The sequence below is a fragment of the Aythya fuligula genome, chromosome 8 (genome assembly GCF_009819795.1).
Source record: "Aythya fuligula isolate bAytFul2 chromosome 8, bAytFul2.pri, whole genome shotgun sequence".
In the NCBI taxonomy this organism is placed as follows: domain Eukaryota; kingdom Metazoa; phylum Chordata; class Aves; order Anseriformes; family Anatidae; genus Aythya; species Aythya fuligula.
This window is the reverse complement of record NC_045566.1, coordinates 7,560,587-7,583,406: the sequence shown is the minus strand read 5'-3', so window position 1 is coordinate 7,583,406 and position 22,820 is coordinate 7,560,587. Positions and strand designations below refer to the sequence as shown.

The 22,820-nt window shown below is 35.7% G+C and overlaps 1 protein-coding gene across 6 annotated transcripts in view; it reads right to left on the bottom strand.

Moving 5' to 3' along the window:
- BEND5 (BEN domain containing 5) overlaps positions 1-22,820 on the bottom strand; it is a 923,509-nt gene that overhangs the window by 547,939 nt on the left and 352,750 nt on the right. For all 6 annotated transcript variants that reach the window (XM_032191937.1, XM_032191939.1, XM_032191938.1 and 3 more), the window contains one exon: positions 8,445-8,661. In XM_032191937.1, the coding sequence (XP_032047828.1) occupies positions 8,445-8,661 (217 nt within the window). The remainder of the gene's footprint in view (positions 1-8,444; positions 8,662-22,820) is intronic.

Sequence of the window (22,820 nt, the reverse complement as noted above, 5' to 3'; positions counted from 1 at the left end):
TGAAGAGACAAATCAGATGCACTGTCCATGGTCCTGACCACGATGTTCTAATCAAATGACTGGATTCTGAAGGGGAACTCCTTATAAACAAACTCTGTTTAATATGGATAAGCTCAGAAAATGAATATCAGTCTTCATCACATACAGATTCTATCTTATTTCAGTTTCTGCAGTAATCTCATTACCTATTAAGTGGCTTAATGACACTATCATCAGAAGAATGTTATGAACCTTAACTCAGTGACATTTATGCACAATTTTTGAGGCTATCATAGCAAAAGCTCTAAAAACAAGCCTGGATTTTCTCTAATAGACCTATGAATTTCTCCTATTCCATATTTCAAAACTGCAGATTTCATAAATATGGAGACTAGTTAACATTTTAATTCTGAAAATAATTAAAAATAATAAAAACAATATGCAGCTGTTACTAATGAACTAGGAAGCTGATGAAATATATCATGATGGATATTAATGCATTAGTATAATCTACCTTAACGCATCAAGTCTAAGTGAAAAATAACTAACTAACTAACTAAATATATATATATAACATTCTTTAGGTCTGATTTTGAGAAAGTAACATTCCTCTTAAAATTTAACTAATTAAGAATAACTGCAAAACTGGATGCAACTAATGGGAAACTTAAAACAAGTGGGAGAAATCTCATTTCTGGAACTGTTTTCTCTTAGGTGTACCTATGAAAATTCCTGAAATTGATTATATACATCCACTGTCTTCTTCCATGTAACATATTTATTATAACACCAGATAAGTTACTTCATAAAAAACGAACTTTCCCTAAAAAGGCATGTCCAAAATTCTAAGGAATTCTGAGTGAAAACTTTTCAATGTGGGCCTAGTGGTGACTTTTTTTTTTTTTTTTTTTTAATTGAAAGTGTCATGTAACCAAAACCTTTTCAATCTGTGTTCATTTCTTCATTTCTCAGATTGTTCTCTGCTGCCACAGTATGGTGCTCAGCTGCTGTTTGAAAACATGAAATAGAAACTCTTATCAGGAATGCAGTTCTTTTCATGTAACAATATCATTAGTTGCTATGTAAGATCTCTTTTGAGGAGTAATAAAAATGTTTTAAATTGCATCTTATATTTCTTAAGTTAAAAACAATGCAAACAAACAAAAAGCTTTTAATTAAGTACCTACTGCTTTGCATTGAAAATCTAGTCTCCTCGTGTTATTTGCAAGTTGCTTTGTATGTGTTTTGTAAATACATTTTTCTAAATTAAAATAAATTTGAATATACTTGAAGTCTTTAAACAAAGATAACAATAGCTTCCCTTACATGATAGCTTGATGTTCGTATTCTTTGCACTATTCTTTGATTCAGAAACAGTTTCCTAATAATGCAGAAAAGTAAGGGCCACTAAACCCACACTGCAATCAAGGCTATAAACAGTATCAGCCAACTGTGCTTTCTATAAATATATTAGTTTGTGGAGAGCCTTATTTCTTCTTTCCAAGTACACATATTCAAATGCTTAGTGTCAAGAGTAAGGAAACGCTTAGCCAGTCTGAGCCATGTGAACTATACTTTCTTTGGTCTATGTTATCTGTATCAAAATCTTCTCTTATTTCTTTATTTTCTCATTCCTATGTGATATAAAGTTATAACCCAGATTCCCTTCTGACATAGAAAGTGAAGTGGTTTTTTTAGAGACAGCTTTCAGCCTTCAAGGCTTAAGGACAACCAAGATAAAGTCTTACTGAACATCTGCAAGGCAGGGATAAAGAACACCAGGATTAGCATTGATCTCTTATGCAGAAGGCCTGAAGTGCACACCTGACAGGTGCTCTACAAAAAAAGACTAGTGAGCAGTAGTGGAATTCACTTCACACATGGGCATTCAACATATTTATAGAGAGCTGCAAAAAGGGTTGCAGAATACATTACCTGAACCATCTTCTCTCCAACAAAATGTGGTCAAGTAATGAAACATCCAAAAATGTAGTAGTAGACAAATGCTTTCTTAAATCAAGTTTTTTTGTTGTTGTTTTGTTTTGTATTGTTTTGTTTTAATATATATATATAATTTTCTATTATATACCCTTACAAGAGGAAAGATGAATTTCAAGAGAGTGTGGAAAAAGTTCTGCAAAACACTAAAATCCTGACTGTGACAAATATTTTTTTTAGTTGATTATTAAATGTTTTATTTTTTACATTATTTTTAAAGGGGGAGTAACTACCTGTAAACCTGTAAGTACCTCACCATCTTGGATAAAAGTCTTACAAATCTTGTTCAGTGGGAATTTTATAATATTGTCATATAATAACATGTCATATTATTTCAAATGACATGTACCTCACTGTAAATCTACTTTATGGCTACACTGCAGGGAGTGAATGAAGCCACTGGCCAAGTCCATTGTCTACCAATGACAGGTAAAAATAATTTTTTCCATATCCTACCACCAGATCTCTTACTTAGCTCTCAGCCTCAGTGCATTGTACATAAAGGTGACATGTTAGATAAGCAAGACCCTGTGAGGTTACTGAAACACACACCTAAAAATAACTGAAATATAAATCAACCAATAAGCAGACCCATTTTCATTCATAAGAGACTGAAAACGTCATTATTCTTTTTTATTTCATAAGAAGTATGTTTGGCCAGAAACCTGGATTTAAAGTGTAAGATTTGTATTTTTGTTTTTCTTTGCTTTATTCAAGTTGTTATAGTGTTAGTGCAAGAAAATGGCAAAACATTAGGGCACTTGATCTTGCAAAGTGTTGATTGTTCTGACCTTGGATCCAAAGGTACTTTTACACACATTTAAATTGATCCCATGAACTGTGCTAATTACTTCACCAGGACTATTTAACAGGCTTAGATTTATTTCTCTGTTTAAATATTTTTCTGCATCAGAACAATGTACAGTTTACACAAATTATGTGAATAAGATTTTGCCTAAGGTATTTAGAGATTTTAATACATTATATTTACATTATATAGGAAGTATAAAACTAAATCAATAAATAATTCTTTCTTTCTTTGTTTAAATTAAAAGGCATAAATACAAATCCTCTTGCCTGAGCATACTTTAACATTGTTAGATAAGCCTTCAATCCCGAGATCTCACCCCTACAGGTAAAGAAGGCCAGGCTAAAAATCTTCTGGGTCTACAGTTAAAGAACACATTAAAATAGAACTCTGGTCTCACAGATGAATTACACTGTCACTACTCTGGAGATCTAAATAGAAGCCAACTCAAACACAGTCAAAATCCCAGCAGAGTCAATGCAGTAAAGTGCTACTGGGCAAATGTATCTAATAGCTCCATGTAGCACGATTTCCCCTACATGTAAGTACATTCAGTATCAAAGTCTACATGGTAATTATTGCCTAATGCTGTGCTACAAAAGGAAAACAAATTTCTCTTAATGGGAGTGAAAGAATGAATATAATCCAGGGAGATTGATGGTTTCTAGGGCCACATATCTTCAAAATATCTGTATGTTCTTCATACACTTCATACTCTGCTCTCAGATGGATGGCTTCGTTTTGGGATGGTCCTGTGTGGAGCCAGGAGTTGGACTCTGTGACTGGCATGGGTCCCTTTCAGCTGAGGATATTCTATGATTTTAAGATTTATTACTTAGCATTAGATAAACAGCAATATATGTGGATCCTTCTGGAAATGATTTTTCTATAGGAAGCAGTGCTTTTTCTGGAATTTAAGAGAGAACCAGCTTATACATGCATTAACCTTGCACAATATTAACTGTACAGGTTGATTTTATTTCATTTGTTTTTTTCTAAAACTATATTTTGCTGCCAACTTAAACCAAAGCATTTCTTGTTTTTACCATGAGCAGTTGTATATATTCTAAAGACAGATGGCAACTTGCAATAGCAACAGTTTTGCCTGTCTTTCCTTCTCTGTGATTTCCACAAGCCAGTTTATCTTTCAGAACTTCCTTTAAATTCTAACAAAGAAATTTGCCTTAGAACTGATGATACAGAATAGTTCCCTGCTATTTTTCATGTTATTTATATAATTTTGCTGTTAGCATGTGCTATGGTATTATATACTATAAATCATGTTTTATTTCAGACAGAGATTTTGGTGGTATTATTTTTAGGTCCAACTCTGCTTCTACTGATATCCAAACCCGCTAAGAAAATGTTTGCAGAAATACTTAAAATCTCGTTTATAGTTTTGGGATAACATCCATATTATGAATCATATGGAAACAGCAGCACTATATAAGTAAATAGATATACCACTGAATAGAAAGAACGTGCCCTGAATGTATGTGTAGATGCACTTTTGCATTTTAGAGAAATGAGAAGTTCAGTTTACTTCTTTTTATCATTATTTCTGTGGCCTTTTTCAGGCTGAGTAAATTGCCACAAATTACATTTAGATGACATTTCAACCTATTTGCATTCAGATCCATTGGAAAGTACAGAATCTGATACCAACATGATTTCCAAGGCTTGATACAACACACTGAAGCCTGTACCTTCCTTTTTTTTTTTTTTTTTTTTCTTTTTTGAGATGAAGAGTCTACTTTTCTTTTATAGAACAGTTATTACATAACCTAACACTGAACACAAAAATGGGAAATTTAACCTTAGAAAAATTGTCTATTTTCTTTGCTTCATGCTTTAAAATAGTCATAACTGAGCAGTTAAAAATGGACCAGTAGATATCAGTAGAACGGATTAGCTGTTTTAACTGGGGTACCAAGTCATTTAGACAGCAAATAAGGGATATTTGATCAATGAACCAGCAATATGACATCTGGTGTGCAGTTTCACAGTCTTAGGGCCTGATTCTGATCTCTCTGATACCAGCATAAATTAGGAGCAACTTATGTAAATTAAAAGCATTCACTGAGGTGGTGGGGAGTCAGAATGAAGCACCTTGTGTTCCAATCTGTTTCACTCAGTATCTCATGTCTGACTTTAGAGATTGGCTCACTTACAGAGCTCTACATTAGACATATTGCCTACTTGTTTTAAAATATGTATGTTTAATATTTAATTTAACAGGATTCCATATTCTAGTCTCTGTGCACTGTGGAAGTCCCTTTGAGGCTTGTGGTTTATATGTACAGTTGCAATACTCCTCAAGCATAATTTGGTGGCACCATTGCCTAATGGGGTGAAAGGAAGTATCTGTCTCCAATTTTGTCTGTTTTTAGAGAGAGCAATAAAAATATTGCCAAGCAAGTGGCAATTTGTAGGAGCTAAGTAAGGCTCTCCAAATCTCATTTAATTCAGTATGTGTAATAGTGAAATGCTGGTAGAGGTACAGGTCTCATCTATTGTCTACATACTTCAAATATACACAACTAATTTAAACCACCATCTTCAAATGATGACACAAAAATTTTGCCAACTCTGCAGTATAGTTTATAATGATGCACATACTATTACTGCAAATAAGATTGTATAATTATCATAAAAGGAGCCTCTGCTTATATATTCACAGACATATAAGAAGTATTTTTCAATATATTATGCTGTATAGCATCACCTAATATCTGCCAAGATGACAGACACATCTGTAATATGCAAAAAACTAATTGCACTATTTTAAAAAATGCTCACAGATTTAAAACTTATGATCTCTTTAGACAATCCTCACCAAGTCTGAAGTTACCTAAGGCCAACAATGGCAGAATGAATACAGCAGTTTAAATGACACCTGGATGGCCATCATAGCTGGCTTGCAGGAGAGACTAATTTCAAGATCATTTGGCACATCTAGAATGTGGGATAGCTCTCTGAAGTAAAGAGTTTAAGCGTTAAAAGGTCAGAAATAGAACAGCTAAGTTATCCATTCACACTGGCAATGGGAATCTTTGCCATTTGGCTCTGAACCACTTTGCCATTCTGCATCCTAATGACAATTACATGTCCCATACTGATATTTCACTTTCAATTTTCATAGAATTAGTGAAAGCATTTAAGGAGTTAATGGAGGCATAGTACTTTCTTTAGAGAAAATATGAAATTAGATTAGAAATTAGATTGCCTTGAAAACATTACATGCAGGAAAATGTGCACTCAGAAAGCCTTCAGGAGCAATCATCTAAGCATGGTTTCTTGTGACTCACATTTTACTGTTCCACTGCAAAGAAAAAAATAACCACAAAGATCAGTGGCAAGATTCTGTTGTCTCTAAGAGGCACAGTTCAAAATTTCATAATCCAGAACTGAAATTGTTTCAAATCATTCTCCATCCTCACAATCTTAAACTGCTGCAGGGAGCTATAAAATCCCCCTGGAATGAAACAAAGGATATTGGTGGCTACATGGCAGCTTGGCAGATATGCCACAGCCTTTTCCCAGCACGCTAACCCTGATTGAGCCCTACACCTGGCATGAGGACTTCAGAGTCTGTCCTCAGAAGGCATCTTTAAGTTTGTTTTCTCCATGTACTACCAGGGGTATCGTCCCTTCACCGGGAATAGAGCTTTTAAGGGCCTCTTTATGCCAATCTCATTCCTCTTATCTTACATAAGGGGCCAGAGCAGGGATGGAGCTCCCTTTCTTAGCTCTAAATCTATGCTATATGGCACGCAATTCTCTAAAGTACAGCCAGCTTCTGCTTTGATGAAGCACTGTGCAGTGAAGACTGAAGGATCCTGTTTTTCACCATTTAAAGATGTATGATAGCAACAAAGCTCTATGTTAAAATATTTAACTCGCAGAGAACTTATGGAAATTGTCTATTCAAGCTCAGCAAAGACATTAAATTACCAAGCTGTTCTAGGACAGTTGTGTGTGGAGAAAAGCCAGAAATGCTCTGAGATTGTAATGTTACTTACAAAGATTACAGTGCAAGCCTGATTCAGAAGCTTTTTATACATATCAGCATGGTGAGCTGCAAAATGTTACTATATCAATTTCTGCAAAACATACTGTGTGTGTACATATAGATATAAAATCAGGACTTATACACAGCACATTTCCTGCCACATTTTGAACGGCATCTGTTTGTTTAGTTTGTTGAAATATGAAAAATAATATTTAGCAACTACTGGTAACACAATGTTAACAAGATTTAAGACTATAGCACTGTCTGTCAAAATGCAGATAAAAGACATATCCTTCCATCTCAGTGTTTTAATCAATCAGATCTGGTTTTGATGAATATGCAAATGTGACTGTTTATACACTGTTTTCAGAGTGAAAGGAAACAAATTCAGTTTTGTCATAGAATTAATGATAGCTCTGTCCTCTAAGATTAATAATTAAAACCCTACACACATTAAAATGCTCCTTCCTCATACCCTCTGAAGATTTTACTTTTCTTTCTTTTTTTTTTTTTTTGTTCCCCTAATTGGAATGATTAATAATTAATGTCAGTTCAGGGATATTTAATAGTCATTTTTAGAAAAAGAATTGTACTTAACTGACAAAAGGGTTAAGAACATGCTTTCTTTTGTTAATTCGGTTTTACTCTTCACTATAAATTGATTTTTTCCTAAAAGTTTTATGCCACCAAAGGAAACACAATGACCTGTTCTAATGGTAGAAGCCTATTATTTATTCCAGTATTCATATGATTTTATTCTGATTTTCACAATATATACTGAGATTCTATTCAAAGCCCTGGCTGCTCAGACTAGCAACCTTCATAAGAATTGCATCTTTTCTTTTTCTGACAGACACACACACACACACGGTACAAGTTTAGACCAAATCAAATCTCAGAGAAGAGATTAAAACTGTGGAACAAGTACATTACAAAGTCTGAGAAAGCAAAAGAGGAATAAGAAAAATATTGCTGAAATTTTGTTTTCTCTGATGATTTCTGAGTTGGTATGGGAGTGGCTGAGTCATGATTTCCAAATCCTCAGGACGGGAAACATTTCAGAGAAAGGTTACAGCAAAGCGAGCACAAGTTCAACCTGACCATTAACCCTCCTTCCTGTACCAAAATTATCACATCACTTTCACGTGCCCATTAGGTTCTATATTGAGATCACTAAACTTCTCTTAATTAAAACCAGTAAAGCAGAAATTCTTAAGAGTAAATAAGTTGTTTTTAAAATGTTTTTGCATTATTTTACTAGAAAAAGCTATATTGTGGTTCCAAAGATACTTATTTCTTTCCGAAGAGAAAAGCTCTTTGATAAAGACAAATGGAAATATTATAAAAATCACATTTCTTCAATAAAGCTGTTTCAGTTTCTTCCTTTAATGTTTTCAGAGGTGTATTGATCCTACATGGGAATTGTAGCACTGTCTTACATATCGCAAAGGAAATATTTTATGTGAAATTAAATTAGCATTTGTCTTTATTTCACCATGTAAGCTACTTCATGTGTCATTGATAGCAGTAAAAACAAATGTTTGTGAGCATTTACCTTAGCAGGGATGATGAATTATACTCTGTAAGCATTTAAGGGTAGACATTCATAATGAAGCCTTCTAGTTGGCGAACATGCCTATTACTTACCACACTGAGTCCTAGCAGTTCTCTGCAAAAGTAGTCCATGTTCCTCCTTTGTAGGTTGTCAAGATAGTGCTGAAGGCGAGTATAGGTGTAGGGGTAGCAGTAAGCAAACTGATAAGTGTCATCCTCACGGTCAAAGCAAAATGCAAATGACATGACATAGTTCTTCCTGTGGTCCGGGCAGTGATAGTAATACACATTTTTAGAGGGTATTCTTTGCCTAAAAAACAAAAGCAACATATATACATTGACATACATACACACATTCATAAGAAATCTGAATTAAAAAGCTATGTGGGGTTTTTATTTCCTCTCAAGTAAACAAAATGAATTAACTTGAGCAGTGCAGGAGCTTGTGAGCAGATTCCAGAGACTGGGTTTCAGAGCACTTATGGAGAGGACTTCCATACTGCGGCCCATGCTGAGCTCTGCTACTGTGCTAGAGTTCTCTCTCCAAGTGCCTGAGCTTGCAGGGTCACCATAGCAGGGGAGAGCTTCACACAGCCACAGAAACCCACTCCCAAGCTGCAAGCTGGATGCACAGGCAGTTAAAATACCATCTCTTTTGCTATCAAGCTGCTGCAGCCTCATAGCTTACAGGCTTCAGCCAAACCTCTGGTTGGAGTGTGGCTACATCCTTTGATACGGGACTGACTCATCAGTCAGTGCACAGACAAGGCATAATTTGTGAAGGAATGTCAGTACAAGGCAACATTGACACAACTGTTAAAAAACTTCAGGATATCTTTGTTACCCTTATTAGTCAGGATGTATCAACACATGGATCAATATCAATAACATGGATAAATATCAATACAGGATGTATCCAATGAATAGAGGAATAGATAAATTGTTAAGGGAAAACAATGAAAAATCTTTGGGTACAGAAAATAACCTGGTCCTGAATTAGAAAGTGAAGGAGAAAAGGTTATCTGGTCCCGTTCCAAATTGAATTGCTGCCCTCCTCAAGAGTTCTGGCATATAGTGCTGACATGATAAAAATGAATATACATGATGGTAAATAATTACAGCAGAGACATTTATGTTATTGTTATTAAGATGGTATTTATTTAAGAAATAAAAAATCTCAGCCTGATATCTTCCACCCAACTTCAGCCATTCTTTTATTTCTAAACAGAAATGAGTAATATTTCAGAGATACAAACATTCTATGGACCAGAGGTGTTCAATGTTTCTGTCTGTGCCCCTTTGCCATTTCATAGATGGATTTTCTAGCTTTATTTAGACAGGAGATTCTCTAGTCATGCCATGTACTTGTAATTTGATGTAACTAACTTACCAGTCCTGTTTGGCAACAAAACACTATGGTCCTGCAGACTCTAACTGATTCAATTACACAACATTATAAACAGGTCTCATCTAATGATTGGAGCAGATCTCAGCTGAACTAGCATCTTGGTGAGGGAAAACATAATAAGATTTACAGACATAGCAGTAGTAATGTGCCTCTTTGTAATAGTTCCGAGAAACTGGTCTACTGCAGAGCATCAGTTTTAGCCTTTCATTGCTAATATGAAATAGAGGACAAAACCCTCTCATTATGCAGAAGTACATGTTTGCCAATTAGCAGCAGTTAAGGAGTCTGATCAGCAAGACTCAGAAGCTACAAAGAGAAACAGAAAGGAATTGAGATGTTCTTGAAAAAGTACAATAAAGAGCCAGTGATGCAGTTAATTAGACTTGAAATAAGAATTTATTTGCCCCTTTTATTGCCCTGGTTCTTGAACTTTCAGAGTTTCAATAATTTGCTTCAGCATTTTTTGGTTAAATAAGACACTTGCTTATCATTAATATCTGAAAATGAATTTTAAGCCACAAATATCAAGGATAAAATAAAATAGTTCTTTACATTTATTTTTTTTAAAGTAGCTGTAGTATGGAAAAAATGCCACCAACCGTCCGCATGCAGTACCCTAACCTAATAGGTTTCTCCAGTATCTTAACATATTTCTATCGTTCACCCTTACTCTGGAGTGCTATAGGACATCCCTCATTTAATCTCAAATCAAGCAGATGATATGGCAGTGGGTAAATGTATTCCAGCTCCCAATCCTCAAACTGTAATGCAAGTTTAAACAGTATGTTGCTGAGTTGTTGAACTTTATTTGTTTCCAAATTAGCATGGGAGAAGTAATAAAGGACAAGCCTCACTTTATGAAATAAAAATTTCATGTAAAATTAGACCAATAGGAGGAAAGTCAAGATTTTAGAAAGCCTAATGTTAATTGAAATTCATTTGCTGATAGTTAATGTTTAAATGACACATAGTTCTCCTTGGTTCAATAACTTTCTACTTTTAAGCAAGTTGAAGACAACTTTGTTAATGTATTAAAGGCACTTTTGATATTTTGTTCCCTCTCCCCTTCATTATAAAAGCTAAGCATCTGTTTTATTATCCACTTTGACACATCACTTTATGGCTGCATTTGGCTATTATGGCTAATCTTGATGTCTAGGACATCTGGTATTGACATTTCACTATCTGGTGTCTGACACAACAGCAGAAACCATCCTCAGTTCCTAGGCTTAAATTCACCCTCTCAGGGCAGAAAGTGCCCTAACTCTTAATTCAAACCATATCTTCCAAAAATAATTATAATAGTACTCCTGTCACTGTGAATCTATTTTTATCTCTCCTAGCACTTTGTCACTGCTAATCTATTTGTGAGTCATATAGAGAAAGAGAGTTAGTGTTTAGATACCAACAACACATCTTTACACAGAGAAGCCTAATCAGATTGAGATCTTATCTGGGAATTAAAGAAGAAAAAAAAAAAAAAAAAAAAAAAGAGGAAGAAAAAGAAAAAAATGAGACATAGTGCTAGATATCACCAACTGAGTTTTTGATAACGAAAAGACATTGCTCAGTTCTTGAATTAACCTTTGTGTCCTAGACGCACTATTGTTTACTCTTTCCCTTTTTTGTTCTATGCCTTCTGGAAAAGGACACCCACACACTGTGGCAGCAGCTGCTCCTATTAATTTAAAGCTATTACAAAAATTAAAATTAAACCCAATTACTTTGGCTGGTTTATAGCCGGGGAACGGCTTAGTCTGATTGTTCCCTCTGGTTATGGACAAAAACAATATTCCTACCTACAGGCAGCTGCCAGTAGAATACTAATGCATCTGGGCCTGGCAGGGACAGATTCAGACTGTGGAGTTTAACTGCATTTCTTACCAGAGAAAAATATCTTATCATGGATCTGCAGAAATGCACCAACTTCTTACAGTGTAAGTCACAATGAAGCTGATTTGTAGTTAGAGGTAAGAAAGAAAAACTGTGGCAGAAAGCTTAATACTCAGATTTGTCATTTTGCATTTCCAGGCAGCTCACACTAAGAATTGCACCCTGTTAATTGATACACAACTGCCTGAATTTCCTTGCTTCTGAGCAGTTATTTAAAGGAGAACCAGCCTGATTCTTAAGTAAAGCCACAGAGCACAACATGCAGGCCACTAATTTCCACTCTGTTTTTAGAAATATATTTGCAAAAATGAAGCTTAGTATTTTACTTCCTTTTGAAACAAATTCAGGCTGTTTGGTCTTAAATACAAAATTATTTCTGTCAAAAATAAATAAATAAATAAATAAATACAAGAGAAAGAAGAAGGAAGCACAGAATGGAAATTTTCCCTCTATTTTTGACTCTCATAGTCCAGTGCCAGTCAAAACTTGACCCAGTGGGTTTGAGTGTCTTCTCTTCTCTTGAGTATCTGACAAGCATACACTCTCAACCTAGCATATTTGGTACTTTTAGTGTGCACACACTTCTTTCTTTCTATATGCTTGCTTCATTGCTGTCTGCAGTCAGGACATTTACTCTCTTTTGGTAGAGTGTAATAAGATCATTTTTTAGTTTATTGGAAAATTTGGAGCCCTCAGTCAGAGTCAAAAGCCTGATAACTTCAGAGGTCCCAGGATTTTACCCTTTGCTACTACAATAGGCAGTAAGGTGCATTACACATAAGTGACTTTTGAAAAGTTTATCCTAACTATACTTCAATTTTGAAAATAATTTTCATTTTATCTCTAGATTAGCACATCTTTGAGCTTAAACCTAAAATTTATGTCCTTTGTTGTTGTTTCTTTCTACTGCTTGAACTCCCAGTTTTCAAAAGGAAGAAACTGGGGAGTGATGTGAGTGGGTGTCAGTACTTTTCGAGGTTTTAAACACATAGGGGTGTTAATCAAAGACTAGAGCCTTTGTGTGATATCACAACACAACTAATTAGAAAATAACAATTTTTAGAGGGCCTTTTTTCCCCTATTGCATGACTAAAGCAGAGAGCTCTTGCCCAGCCAAATTCTCAATGACTTTAATGAGCAGCCTAAACAGTCTTTGGACCGCTCTTGGTATGGCACTCATGAAGTAATTATTCAGTTCCTTGCCTCTGCAGGATTGGGTTAGACATATCACAGTCAGTAGACTTCAAATTAAAATGATGATCTTTGGAGGAAAAACAAAAAGCTGCAGGTGCTGTAAAAGATCAATGGCCAAAAGAAAAATTAAGTGATCGGACTTGCAGAGAAATGCTCAAGTGGATCTGACTGAAACGTAGTGCTAGCTGTGGTGACACACTGTGGTGATCATTTTCAATTGTCATCAGTTTGCAGGTGTAGGGATATAACTCCACAGTTTTTACTAATTCCCAGGCTTTCTTATATTATTCATAAGGGTGCGACTAAGTCACTACCTCAAAGGAAATTATATCTAAATTTTAAAGAGATCTGAAGCGCAAAATGTAATTCTGATTTTGAAAATAACCTTAAGGTATTTATTGACTCTACCCAAAATACTAGATATAGCTGTTCCTTCCAAGTGTTCAGATTTTATTCTTAAAGCTAGATGTCCCTATTTATAACTGCAAAAAATCCAACAAACTCTGGAGAAAATATAAGGAAGTTAATCATGCACTGCAAACTCCTCTTCTGGGAGGCAGCCCTTTCAAATTGAAGGCCTTACTGACTCATTTCTCTGTTAGTCTAAGATGTTATCTTTCTTCTTGCTTATTCTTGTTGACAAGTGGAGATGACCATCTTCAAAATTCCTAGCTTACTTATGACAAAATAAGTTTATACCCTTTTTTCTTGCACAGAATTTTATGTTTGATTCACAGAGCATGGAGTGACAGTGAATATGTCATGTGGTGTTAAATATTTTTTGCGGAGAGCTGAATGGGTTTTGGCACAACTAACTCAGTTTTAGACACCGCAGAGTAAGTCCTGCTTTTATTCTTGCTAATATTTATTAGAATGTTCTCTGAATATTTTTATCATCTTGCACAGCCTACTGTGAAACTCAAGGTTTTTCACCTATACAGATAGCTGGTTTCTTCTTATTAAACATTAAAAAAAAAAAAAAGTTTTTTTTTTTTTTTTTTTGCAAATCGATGATTTTCACAACACTGAGAGAATCTGGACATTAAGAACACAGCTTTCAAGGGTTAATGTTAATTGAAATAATTAAGTGACCCCTATAAAGACTGCTTCGTAATTCAAATAATAATGAATTACACAAATATTGCTTGTAAGCTTTCTGTATTCTTTACAACTTCAAAGGGAAAACACTGAGTTTTAACTGTCCTTTTTTCTTAAATAAGTGAGCACGATAATAAGGCACATTTAATTTGAAGGGTAGGGGAAAGAATATCAGCATTTTAAATGTTTGTAGAAAATATATGTTTTAGAGCTTGAAAGCTCAAGCTGAGAAACAGATTTATGTGAGCAAATGTTGTGAGAATAATTCCCCGTATTTCTTACACACTTGGATACATTTGGGAGAACTTGCTAAGAATGTTTTTTTTGTTTGTTTTTATGTTTTGTTTGTTTTTAAACAAAACTGTATCTTCAACACAGTGCAGTTTTAAGTAAAATTCAGTGGTGAGGAGAAACAATAAATGGAATATAGCAATAGGAAATGTCCTTTGTTTTGTGTTTGCAGAATATCTCCCAGAAACATAGTGCTTGTCCATGGGCCAGTCTTGCAGATCCTATGATAATACTAGTAAAAAAACCATAATGAAACTACTCTACATAAAACCACGGAATATCAGTAGAAGTCATTATTCAAAAGAGTGGCAAGAAAAGGCTGAGGAAAGGGTGTACTTTGTGGGAAGAATAATGAAGCAGTGTAGAATGGTCAGGAAGTGAGTCCCTACTAGCAGATCACCATCATGAGATATAAAGCAATGCTTAAATCCTGTTCCTGGATTCTGCCAAAAATGAAATCATCACCCTTTGACTCACAAAAATAAGCATAACATTATAAATGTGACAGCTGTTAAATTATGACCTAACTAAATTATGATCTGAAATAATTCTTTTAAAAAATGACTGAATGACTCTTTTAAACATCTTCATGTAAGACAGGGCAACACTGATGAAGAGAAGTGTTGTTTCAAGTTCTCCAAACCTTAACATAGTTTTGTGTGAGGTAATAGTCTGTATACCCTAAATATAAGCATGCTTACTGAGGTTCAGACTTGGCACAGTGTCCTCTTTTGCCATAAACACTATAATATGTCTTAGGGAAGCTATCAGTTGTCAGTGAATTCCAAAACCTTTTGCCAGAAGCTGGTACAAATGAGGTTTCCAGTGGACAAGCAGCAGATTTACCTTCTTTTCTCCCTCCTGCCTACATTATAGCCAAAACTATACTCCCTCCTCCACCTTTTGTGTATTCTGTCCAGTGGCTAAAGCTCATACTGCAGTGAATTTCCTCCAAACCAGTAGTTCTAATACTATAATTATAGTACAGAAACTCTGTTTTAAACCACAGGGATAATGAATAGTGTTGATTTTTTCTGCTGTTGAAATATGATTTGCCTACTGACCACAGGCGTATTGCTTCAATAGCAGTATCTCTATGCAGTACTTATAAAGGAAAGAAGAAAGAGAGGGAGAAAAGACGACTTTTCACACAAATACTCAAATAAGAAAGGAACACGGTGGAATCAGCCATACATGCACTGCAATCTTTTGAAGAGGTCATAAAAGCAAGACAAGGAGACAGGAGCCAGCAGGGGCCAGCATTTCTGTCCCCAAATTCAGCTGCTGGGAAAGAAACACAGGGTTAAGCTAAATAAATTAAAGGATTTAAATTGGAAAAAATTGAGAATTTTTGATCGGTAGTACTGGAGAAGGTAATGAAAGAAGCTGGGGGGAGAACCATTTCAGAATGTTGCATCACTGCCATTAAAGAGTTTGGAACATGTGGAAAAGAAAAATCAGTCTTTCAGAAGCAACTCAAAACAGAATATCCACAAATACTGTCCGAGTGGAGAGATTTAAAAGAATTAAGTCAGCATAAATAATGTTGTACTAGAAAAGGTGAGGACAAGAAATGCTCCACCTCAGCATATAAACCTGAAAACCACATGGCAATGCTTGTCCTAGCTATGACCTACACCAGACTCTGGCCATAAAATAAGAAGTCTACTGACAACTTCAGAAGACAGTTTGAATATACCAACATCAGGGACAAATAACCATACAAAAAAAAAAAAAAAAAAAAGCATGTCAATGAAGATAGGTTAGGAGACTGAAAGAAGACAAGAATAGCATTTTTACTAAATGATCATCACCCATCAGCATACTATTTTTGTCTTTTCATGTCCAAACTCAGCATTTTATTCCATCATTCTTTCTTCCCTCCACTATAATCTGACATATAATCCCTCCAGATTATGTTTACAGGAAAACATATATTTATCGGATCATACAGGTTATAAAATTGAGTACTTGCAATGTTTGGAGCATGTGTTGTCCTGGGAACAAGGGATCAACCTCAATCCCAAATTCAAGTCCCTGGACTGCACAACTAGTAGACCACTGGGTCAGCTCTAATAGCCTCTTAGCCTCAATTACCTAATTAGCTTTTTCTTCACTTTCCTCTTCTCTCTTTCCCATCTGCTCATCTATTCCCACCACTCCCTGTTCTTCTGCAAGAATAATTTTTAAAATCTATGTTAACTTCATTTAGGTTATTCTCAGGTGACTTCTCTTCTATGCAAGAATAATTTATAGGTCTCTTAAGAGCCCCAATTTGAGGAAGTATTTCAGTAATGTCTGAATTTTAAAATCCATGTTAAAAATGTTGATGATTTCACAGTCTAAATACAAAGCTGAGATTGTTAATTTATGTCATTTTGATGTGAAATTTGACTACACTACCAAAGGAAGGATAATGGACATGAAATAAGTTTTTACCAGTTGTAGCTTGTTTACTGAGCTGTTTTTAAGAAGACCTGAAGCCTCCTGGAAGCCTGAGCCTTCTCAATGCATATTATTCCTGTTAAGGATCACAGTATCTCTGAGAGTAGATGATGTATGAACAGGATAAAGACAAAAGAAAACAGGAAATTGTCACCAGAGATCAGACTTCGTTAGCTGGGCAAACTTACCCATAATATTGTGCTTTATCCTATCCTCTGTCTCCACGCAATGAAGCCTGAGTTCAGTAATCCATTTTTAATGTCCCATTTCTTACGCCTTCTAGCACCTTGTTCACTTTTTCCACCATAACCACATCTCAAGTAGTTTCTGTTATGGAACTGCCAACAGCAATATTCTGTTTTTGCCCTTCACTTAAAGGATAAGGATTTTGTTTAGCTTTCTCCACATATTAACTTTTCATTTATCAAGCCTGAACTTCTTTATTCAAGTAACTTCTTTAGATCACTCAGAAGTTTCTAACACTGTGTTACAGGCTTAAATTACTTAAGTAATTACATCATTTGTAAGTGTTACACCCAATCTTTCACCTCTCTCCTTAGATCATTAATAAATATATTTAGCATATGACCTGATAGGTAACTTTAAGGAACGCAGCTGCTAGCCTTTTACTGTGATGAAAACTGCCCACTTAGCCCTCTGCCTTTTTGTCTCCTTGTCGTTTTTTGATCTATGATGATACTTGCCCTGTCTCCATATGTGACTACTTAGCCTTTGTAGCAGTGTCTGTGATAGAGTTTGTCACAAGCTTTTAAAAAGTCAAAATACATTATATAAGGCAGCTCTCCCCCTAAGCCTTGTAACTGAAATCTAAAGGTGAGGCATACCTTCCCAAGAATGGGAAGGAAAAGGATATCTTTGCATCTAATGGAAACAAAGAAAGATAAACAGAAAAGACTGATAAACAAGCCAGAAACACTTTCCTTTTCCATGCATTGTAATTATGTTTTTGAAAGGCATTTATGTTAGAAAGGGAGTTACTTGCTTATGCAGAGAAAGTGTAGGGAAGTTTAGGTCAACTAATTCTATCCAAGTAAATCAATTCAGGCAAAAGCACTACAATACCAAGGCTACACCTGGGGGGTGAGGGAAGAGGGGGAGAGAGAGAGGGAAGATGCTTTAGTTAAAGTCATTTGCAAGATGTAAGGGTACCAGAGGCTGCTTAAGCCTCTCCCATGGACTAAGAGCTTTCCCTGGTTCTCGGCACTGTCCTTACCCTTCCAAAGGCTCAAAGAAGAAAACCTGGCATCAAGAAGGGTGGGAGCTAACTGGAACATTGGGTGAGAGCCACAGATTGCAGAGCACCTGGAGCTGGGGCCAGCAGAAGCACTATGTATGGCTAGGAGGGAAATGTATGGCTGGAGGAGTGAAGAGCAGCTAAAATACATGCAAGTTAGCACATCCCATTTGGTTTGGCTAACTGGCAATACCAGGTAATCTTAAATTGTGAATCATGGTTGTTGAAAATGAGCTGGTAGACCAGCAATTGCCTTGTTAGATGAAAAAACTATAGTTACAGTTATACTTCATTAAGTGGTATTGTTATTCTGTGCATCTACCTTGTCAGACTCAACTCCTCTTTTAAGAATACAATGTTTATTATGCCATCTAATTCCTGTTTTGATGGGGGAAAACTCCTCTAAACAACAGGAAGGGCAGTACTGGTTTCCCTGGGAAAGAGATGATGTCAGCATGTCTGCAGTGACCCCCTTAAATTCAAAGCTGGCTCTTGCTGCTGTCAATCAAGTCCAGGGGAAAAGGGTTATCTGAGCCTTTTTATTCTTCTCTTTCCCACGTGGCTATGACAGGACATTGTCAAAAGCAGGGCACTGGACAAGAGGGACTTGTGGTCTGATCTGGATGGCCTCGCCTATTTCTTTTTACGGGCACATTCACTGAGTTCTAAGCTGAGACATGATTTCTCTTTGCTGAAGCTGTTCTCATTAAAGTCTCTAACAACGTGATCTTCCAGGTGTTTTATTATTCCCTTTTAAATTCCTGTTTTGACCATTTGCAATGTGCAGGTGTAATGCTTACCGGTCTAAATATAGGATAAACCCCAGATACTTGCCAACCCTCTGGAACAGAGCTTGGTTTTAATGAGAGTGCAAATCTTAGCAGTTCAGCTAATTCATTCCTAAGCTTCTTCAGAATTCTTTTATACATAAATCATGTGGGGATGGTGATTTACTACTTTTTAATTAATCAATTTGCCCCATCTTCTCAGTCTATGATAGTTCCTCATTTTTATTCCCAGAAAATAACAGGTCTAAGATAGGTACCTCCAAAAACTTGTTTGCTATAAAGGATGATTTATGATGTAGAACCACCTGATTTCTTTGCACGAAAGCACATCATTTTAAAACATGTACAAGATGTGACAATGTGAGGGCAAATAATTTAAATTCAGCATTGCAAACTTTTTATTTTTTCCCCTGGGCTACCCATCTTGCACAGACACATTCTCTTCTCCATTCTCCTCCACAAGCTCCTTCATATTCTCTCCTTCCACCTTCGTCTATTTAATAAAAATAAAATAAAATAAATAAAATAAAATAAAATAAAATAAAATAAAATAAAATAAAATAAAATAAAATAAAATAAAATAAAATAAAATAAAAACAACCTACTCTTGAGGGTGTTACAGAGTAACCATCTCCAAGCATGCTCACTTTTCTCCTTCTACAAGGAGAGCCTGTAGGTCTCACATTTCCCCACCACCAGCAGCACATGGGCTGCTGTTAACAATGGCAATACTTCGAGGGCTAAACCCACACTATGCTCTGCAGACCCACCCTTTGAGTCCTTCATTTATCCCTTGCAGAGACAGCACTCAGAGCTATCATATTAAACACAGAGGGGAAAAAAGAAGAGCCTGGAATGAAAAGGCTCAGTTTTCTTGGCTAAAAAAGGAACAACAAATACAGAAAGCCCCTCTCTTCAAAGATGAAAGTGGACACGTGCAACAGCACAGCAGTGCTCTGGCTCACAAACCAAAAGACTCCAACACATGACAGTTACAACTTCTCTCCCTACTAAGTTCAACTCCAGGATGAAAGCGTATGGATGGCCACCTAGACATTAAAAGGTTCATTTAAATAAGAACAACAACAAAAAGATTCTCTTTATACTTAATTCGTTGCAAGATTATTCACAGTGGTCCTTTTTGCCAGAAGACACTGGTTCAGAAATAATATCAGGCTTTCTTCCCTATGTAATAGAAACGAACCCACACCAGAGTTGTTGGCCTCAGTCTACAGGGGAAATAAAACACAGTTCCCTCCCTCTTTTGTTTTTCAAACATTCCTCGTTGCTGACCCATGGAGTACTATTGATCTCTGAAGAGACTAAGTATCTTGCCCTCTCGGTCACTTCTTATTTATGGTACAGAAGGAAACACATAAGCAGATGGAAAGCCAGGAGTGGAGGACCAGGCAGCCAGAAGCAACTGTACACACATGGGATTTCTCATCCTAAACACCAAGTTAAAAAATGAGATGCTGCAGTGGTTGGTGTTGTTGAAGACGAGATAAAATGAAAAATGGTATGTGTTGCACTAATCTTGTTTTTCCAAACTGGATGCATGATACCAACCAGGCCACTTCAATTTTTCACAATAATAGTTCCAGCATCATTTTTCTTGATAGCATTAAAAAATATATTCATTTGAGGAAAAATTTTTCCTTTCCTTTCCTTTCCTTTCCTTTCCTTTCCTTTCCTTTCCTTTCCTTTCCTTTCCTTTCCTTTCCTTTCCTTTCCTTTCCTTTCCTTTCCTTTCCTTTCCTTTCCTTTCCTTTCCTTTCCTTTCCTTTCCTTCTACCTGAACAGTGTCACAAAATGCAGTAATGGCAGGCCTTATGCATATTTTAAAGCACTGTCCCACTCACCATGTTGTTTGTTTAGAATACAAGAGCATTACCTCCCTTACCCTCTACTGAAATATAACTAGACTTGATGAGGACTGGAAAGGTAATGTAGGATTCGCTTTGATAAATCACACAAAATTTTATTTAGTTTTATCTTGAAAGACTCTTTACATTTTCTTGCTGGTAAAGGTATTGACAGATCTATACACTTTCCTTCCTTTTTACACTGCTATAAAACATAGCAGAAGAATGTACATACTGCTTAGAGGTCAGTGAAGAGGCTGATATATCAGGAGAGTATGGTTATGAACTGCAAATGCAACATGACTCATACATGTCAATGATCACCAGTGCAATGCAGAACTTCATATTTTGTCAACAAAAGTATTTTTTTCTGTACTTTCAGGAAATATAAGCATTTTAAACAATAGAAGACCCTTTCGCTTCTTCACCACTCAAATATTCTTTGAGACAAATCTTCAGCATACTCTGGGAAGAGGCATGGTGATTTATAGCAGGGAGTCTGAGATCCAAGTGACAAATGCACCTGCAAAAACTATGCCTTCAATGATTTCTAGGTACACACTGTAAGGCTCCAAAGTGGTTACTCTTGAAATCACTATTCAAATGTTTGCATTTCCAGGGCCTAATCAATGAGATTATCTAAGCAGATGCTTCAACTGTGGCTAGTCCAGGCCCATAATCACACATTCCTAATACTGTGTGATGCAGATGAGGAGAAACTGGGCAGACAAAACCCTGGAGAATTTTAGGTTACAATCTCTAATGTTAAAATTAAGAAAATTACAGAAAAGATCCTGAGATATTTGGACAGTCTTTTGTGTTTCCTGTACTGATAAGCACTAACAAATCTAAGATGTAATTCAAGCCATACATACCAGTCTTCAGTAAAAACTGTGTAAAACAAGATACCATTGATTCTGTCAGCTTGGTCTTTCTGTTTTGCAAAGTAGGCAGAAATAATGTTCTTAATTTTTTTTATTTATTTTTTTTAAGGTTTTACGCTATTACTACTACTATTAACATGTTAGATAACTCTACATCTCTGCTTACAGAATATTAACCTACAGAAAAACCAGTGGGACTGTCACAGCATTTTACTATTATTTGAAGTAAAGTTTTCTGGGGTTTTATTTTATGACACCTCAGGAACTCATCTGTTCCACATTTCTGAAGGTTTGACCCAAACATTAATTTCCAGTTATACTGCCCCAACCCTGGAAGTGTTTAAGGCCAGGCTGGATGGGGCTTTGAGCAACCTTGTCTGGTCGGAGTTGTCCCTGCCCATGACAGGGGTCTGGAATTAGATCATCTTTAAGGTCCTTTCCAACCCAAAACATTCTGTGATTCTTTGAATAAGGCTGAAGTATCTCAAAAACATTTAGAAAACCTTCCAGATAGCATCAAGAAGCAGTAATATTTATGTTTAGACAAATAGAATGGGGGGTGTGAGTAACAGGAAACAACATGGGATACAAAAAGTTTTATAAGCAAGTTGTCTACAAAATGTTCCATATACTGTGTATTTCCAGGTGAATGACAGGACATTTGTCAATATTCTTATAAAAAATATTTGTAAGAGTGCTTGACATATAATTTATACAGCTATCAAGCGAAACACACAAATGGTGAAAATGTAGGTTGTAGTAATCTTATATATTTAAAAGCTTTCAGTAAGAGTCACAATTTCATATCTATTGCCTTCTCAGGCTGTACCATGTATCAAACATTGTCCCTCTGGTCTTTAATGTGACAAGAACATATTGAGGTGTTATACATACCTATACATGTGTGTGTTAGCTATAACAGTTAGTATTTTAGCAAATTTAGCTATGTAATACTGAATTAAGATTTTAAAAAATTAACTGTGATAACAGGGAAAAATAGACACACATGAACTTAATTAAAATTGCATCAAGTTATTGCATAACATACTACTAAAGAATGGTTAGAAAATTTTGTAGAAGACTGCATCAATCTCATTTTGCCTACAGTTGTATATTAGCTTAGCTTTAAGCAGATGCAGTCCTATTTAATGTGAGCCATAGATTTAAATAAGATTCATAAATTAGGGTTAATCAACAGACAGGAAGGTAGATGTCATTTCCTATTCCATCAATGACTATAAAAATTCAGGGTCAGTTGAAAATATAGTGAAAGTTCTTAGAAGTTAACAGCTAACTTTTAGAAAGCAAACACACACACTACATTAATACACATGGCAGGAGAAGGACA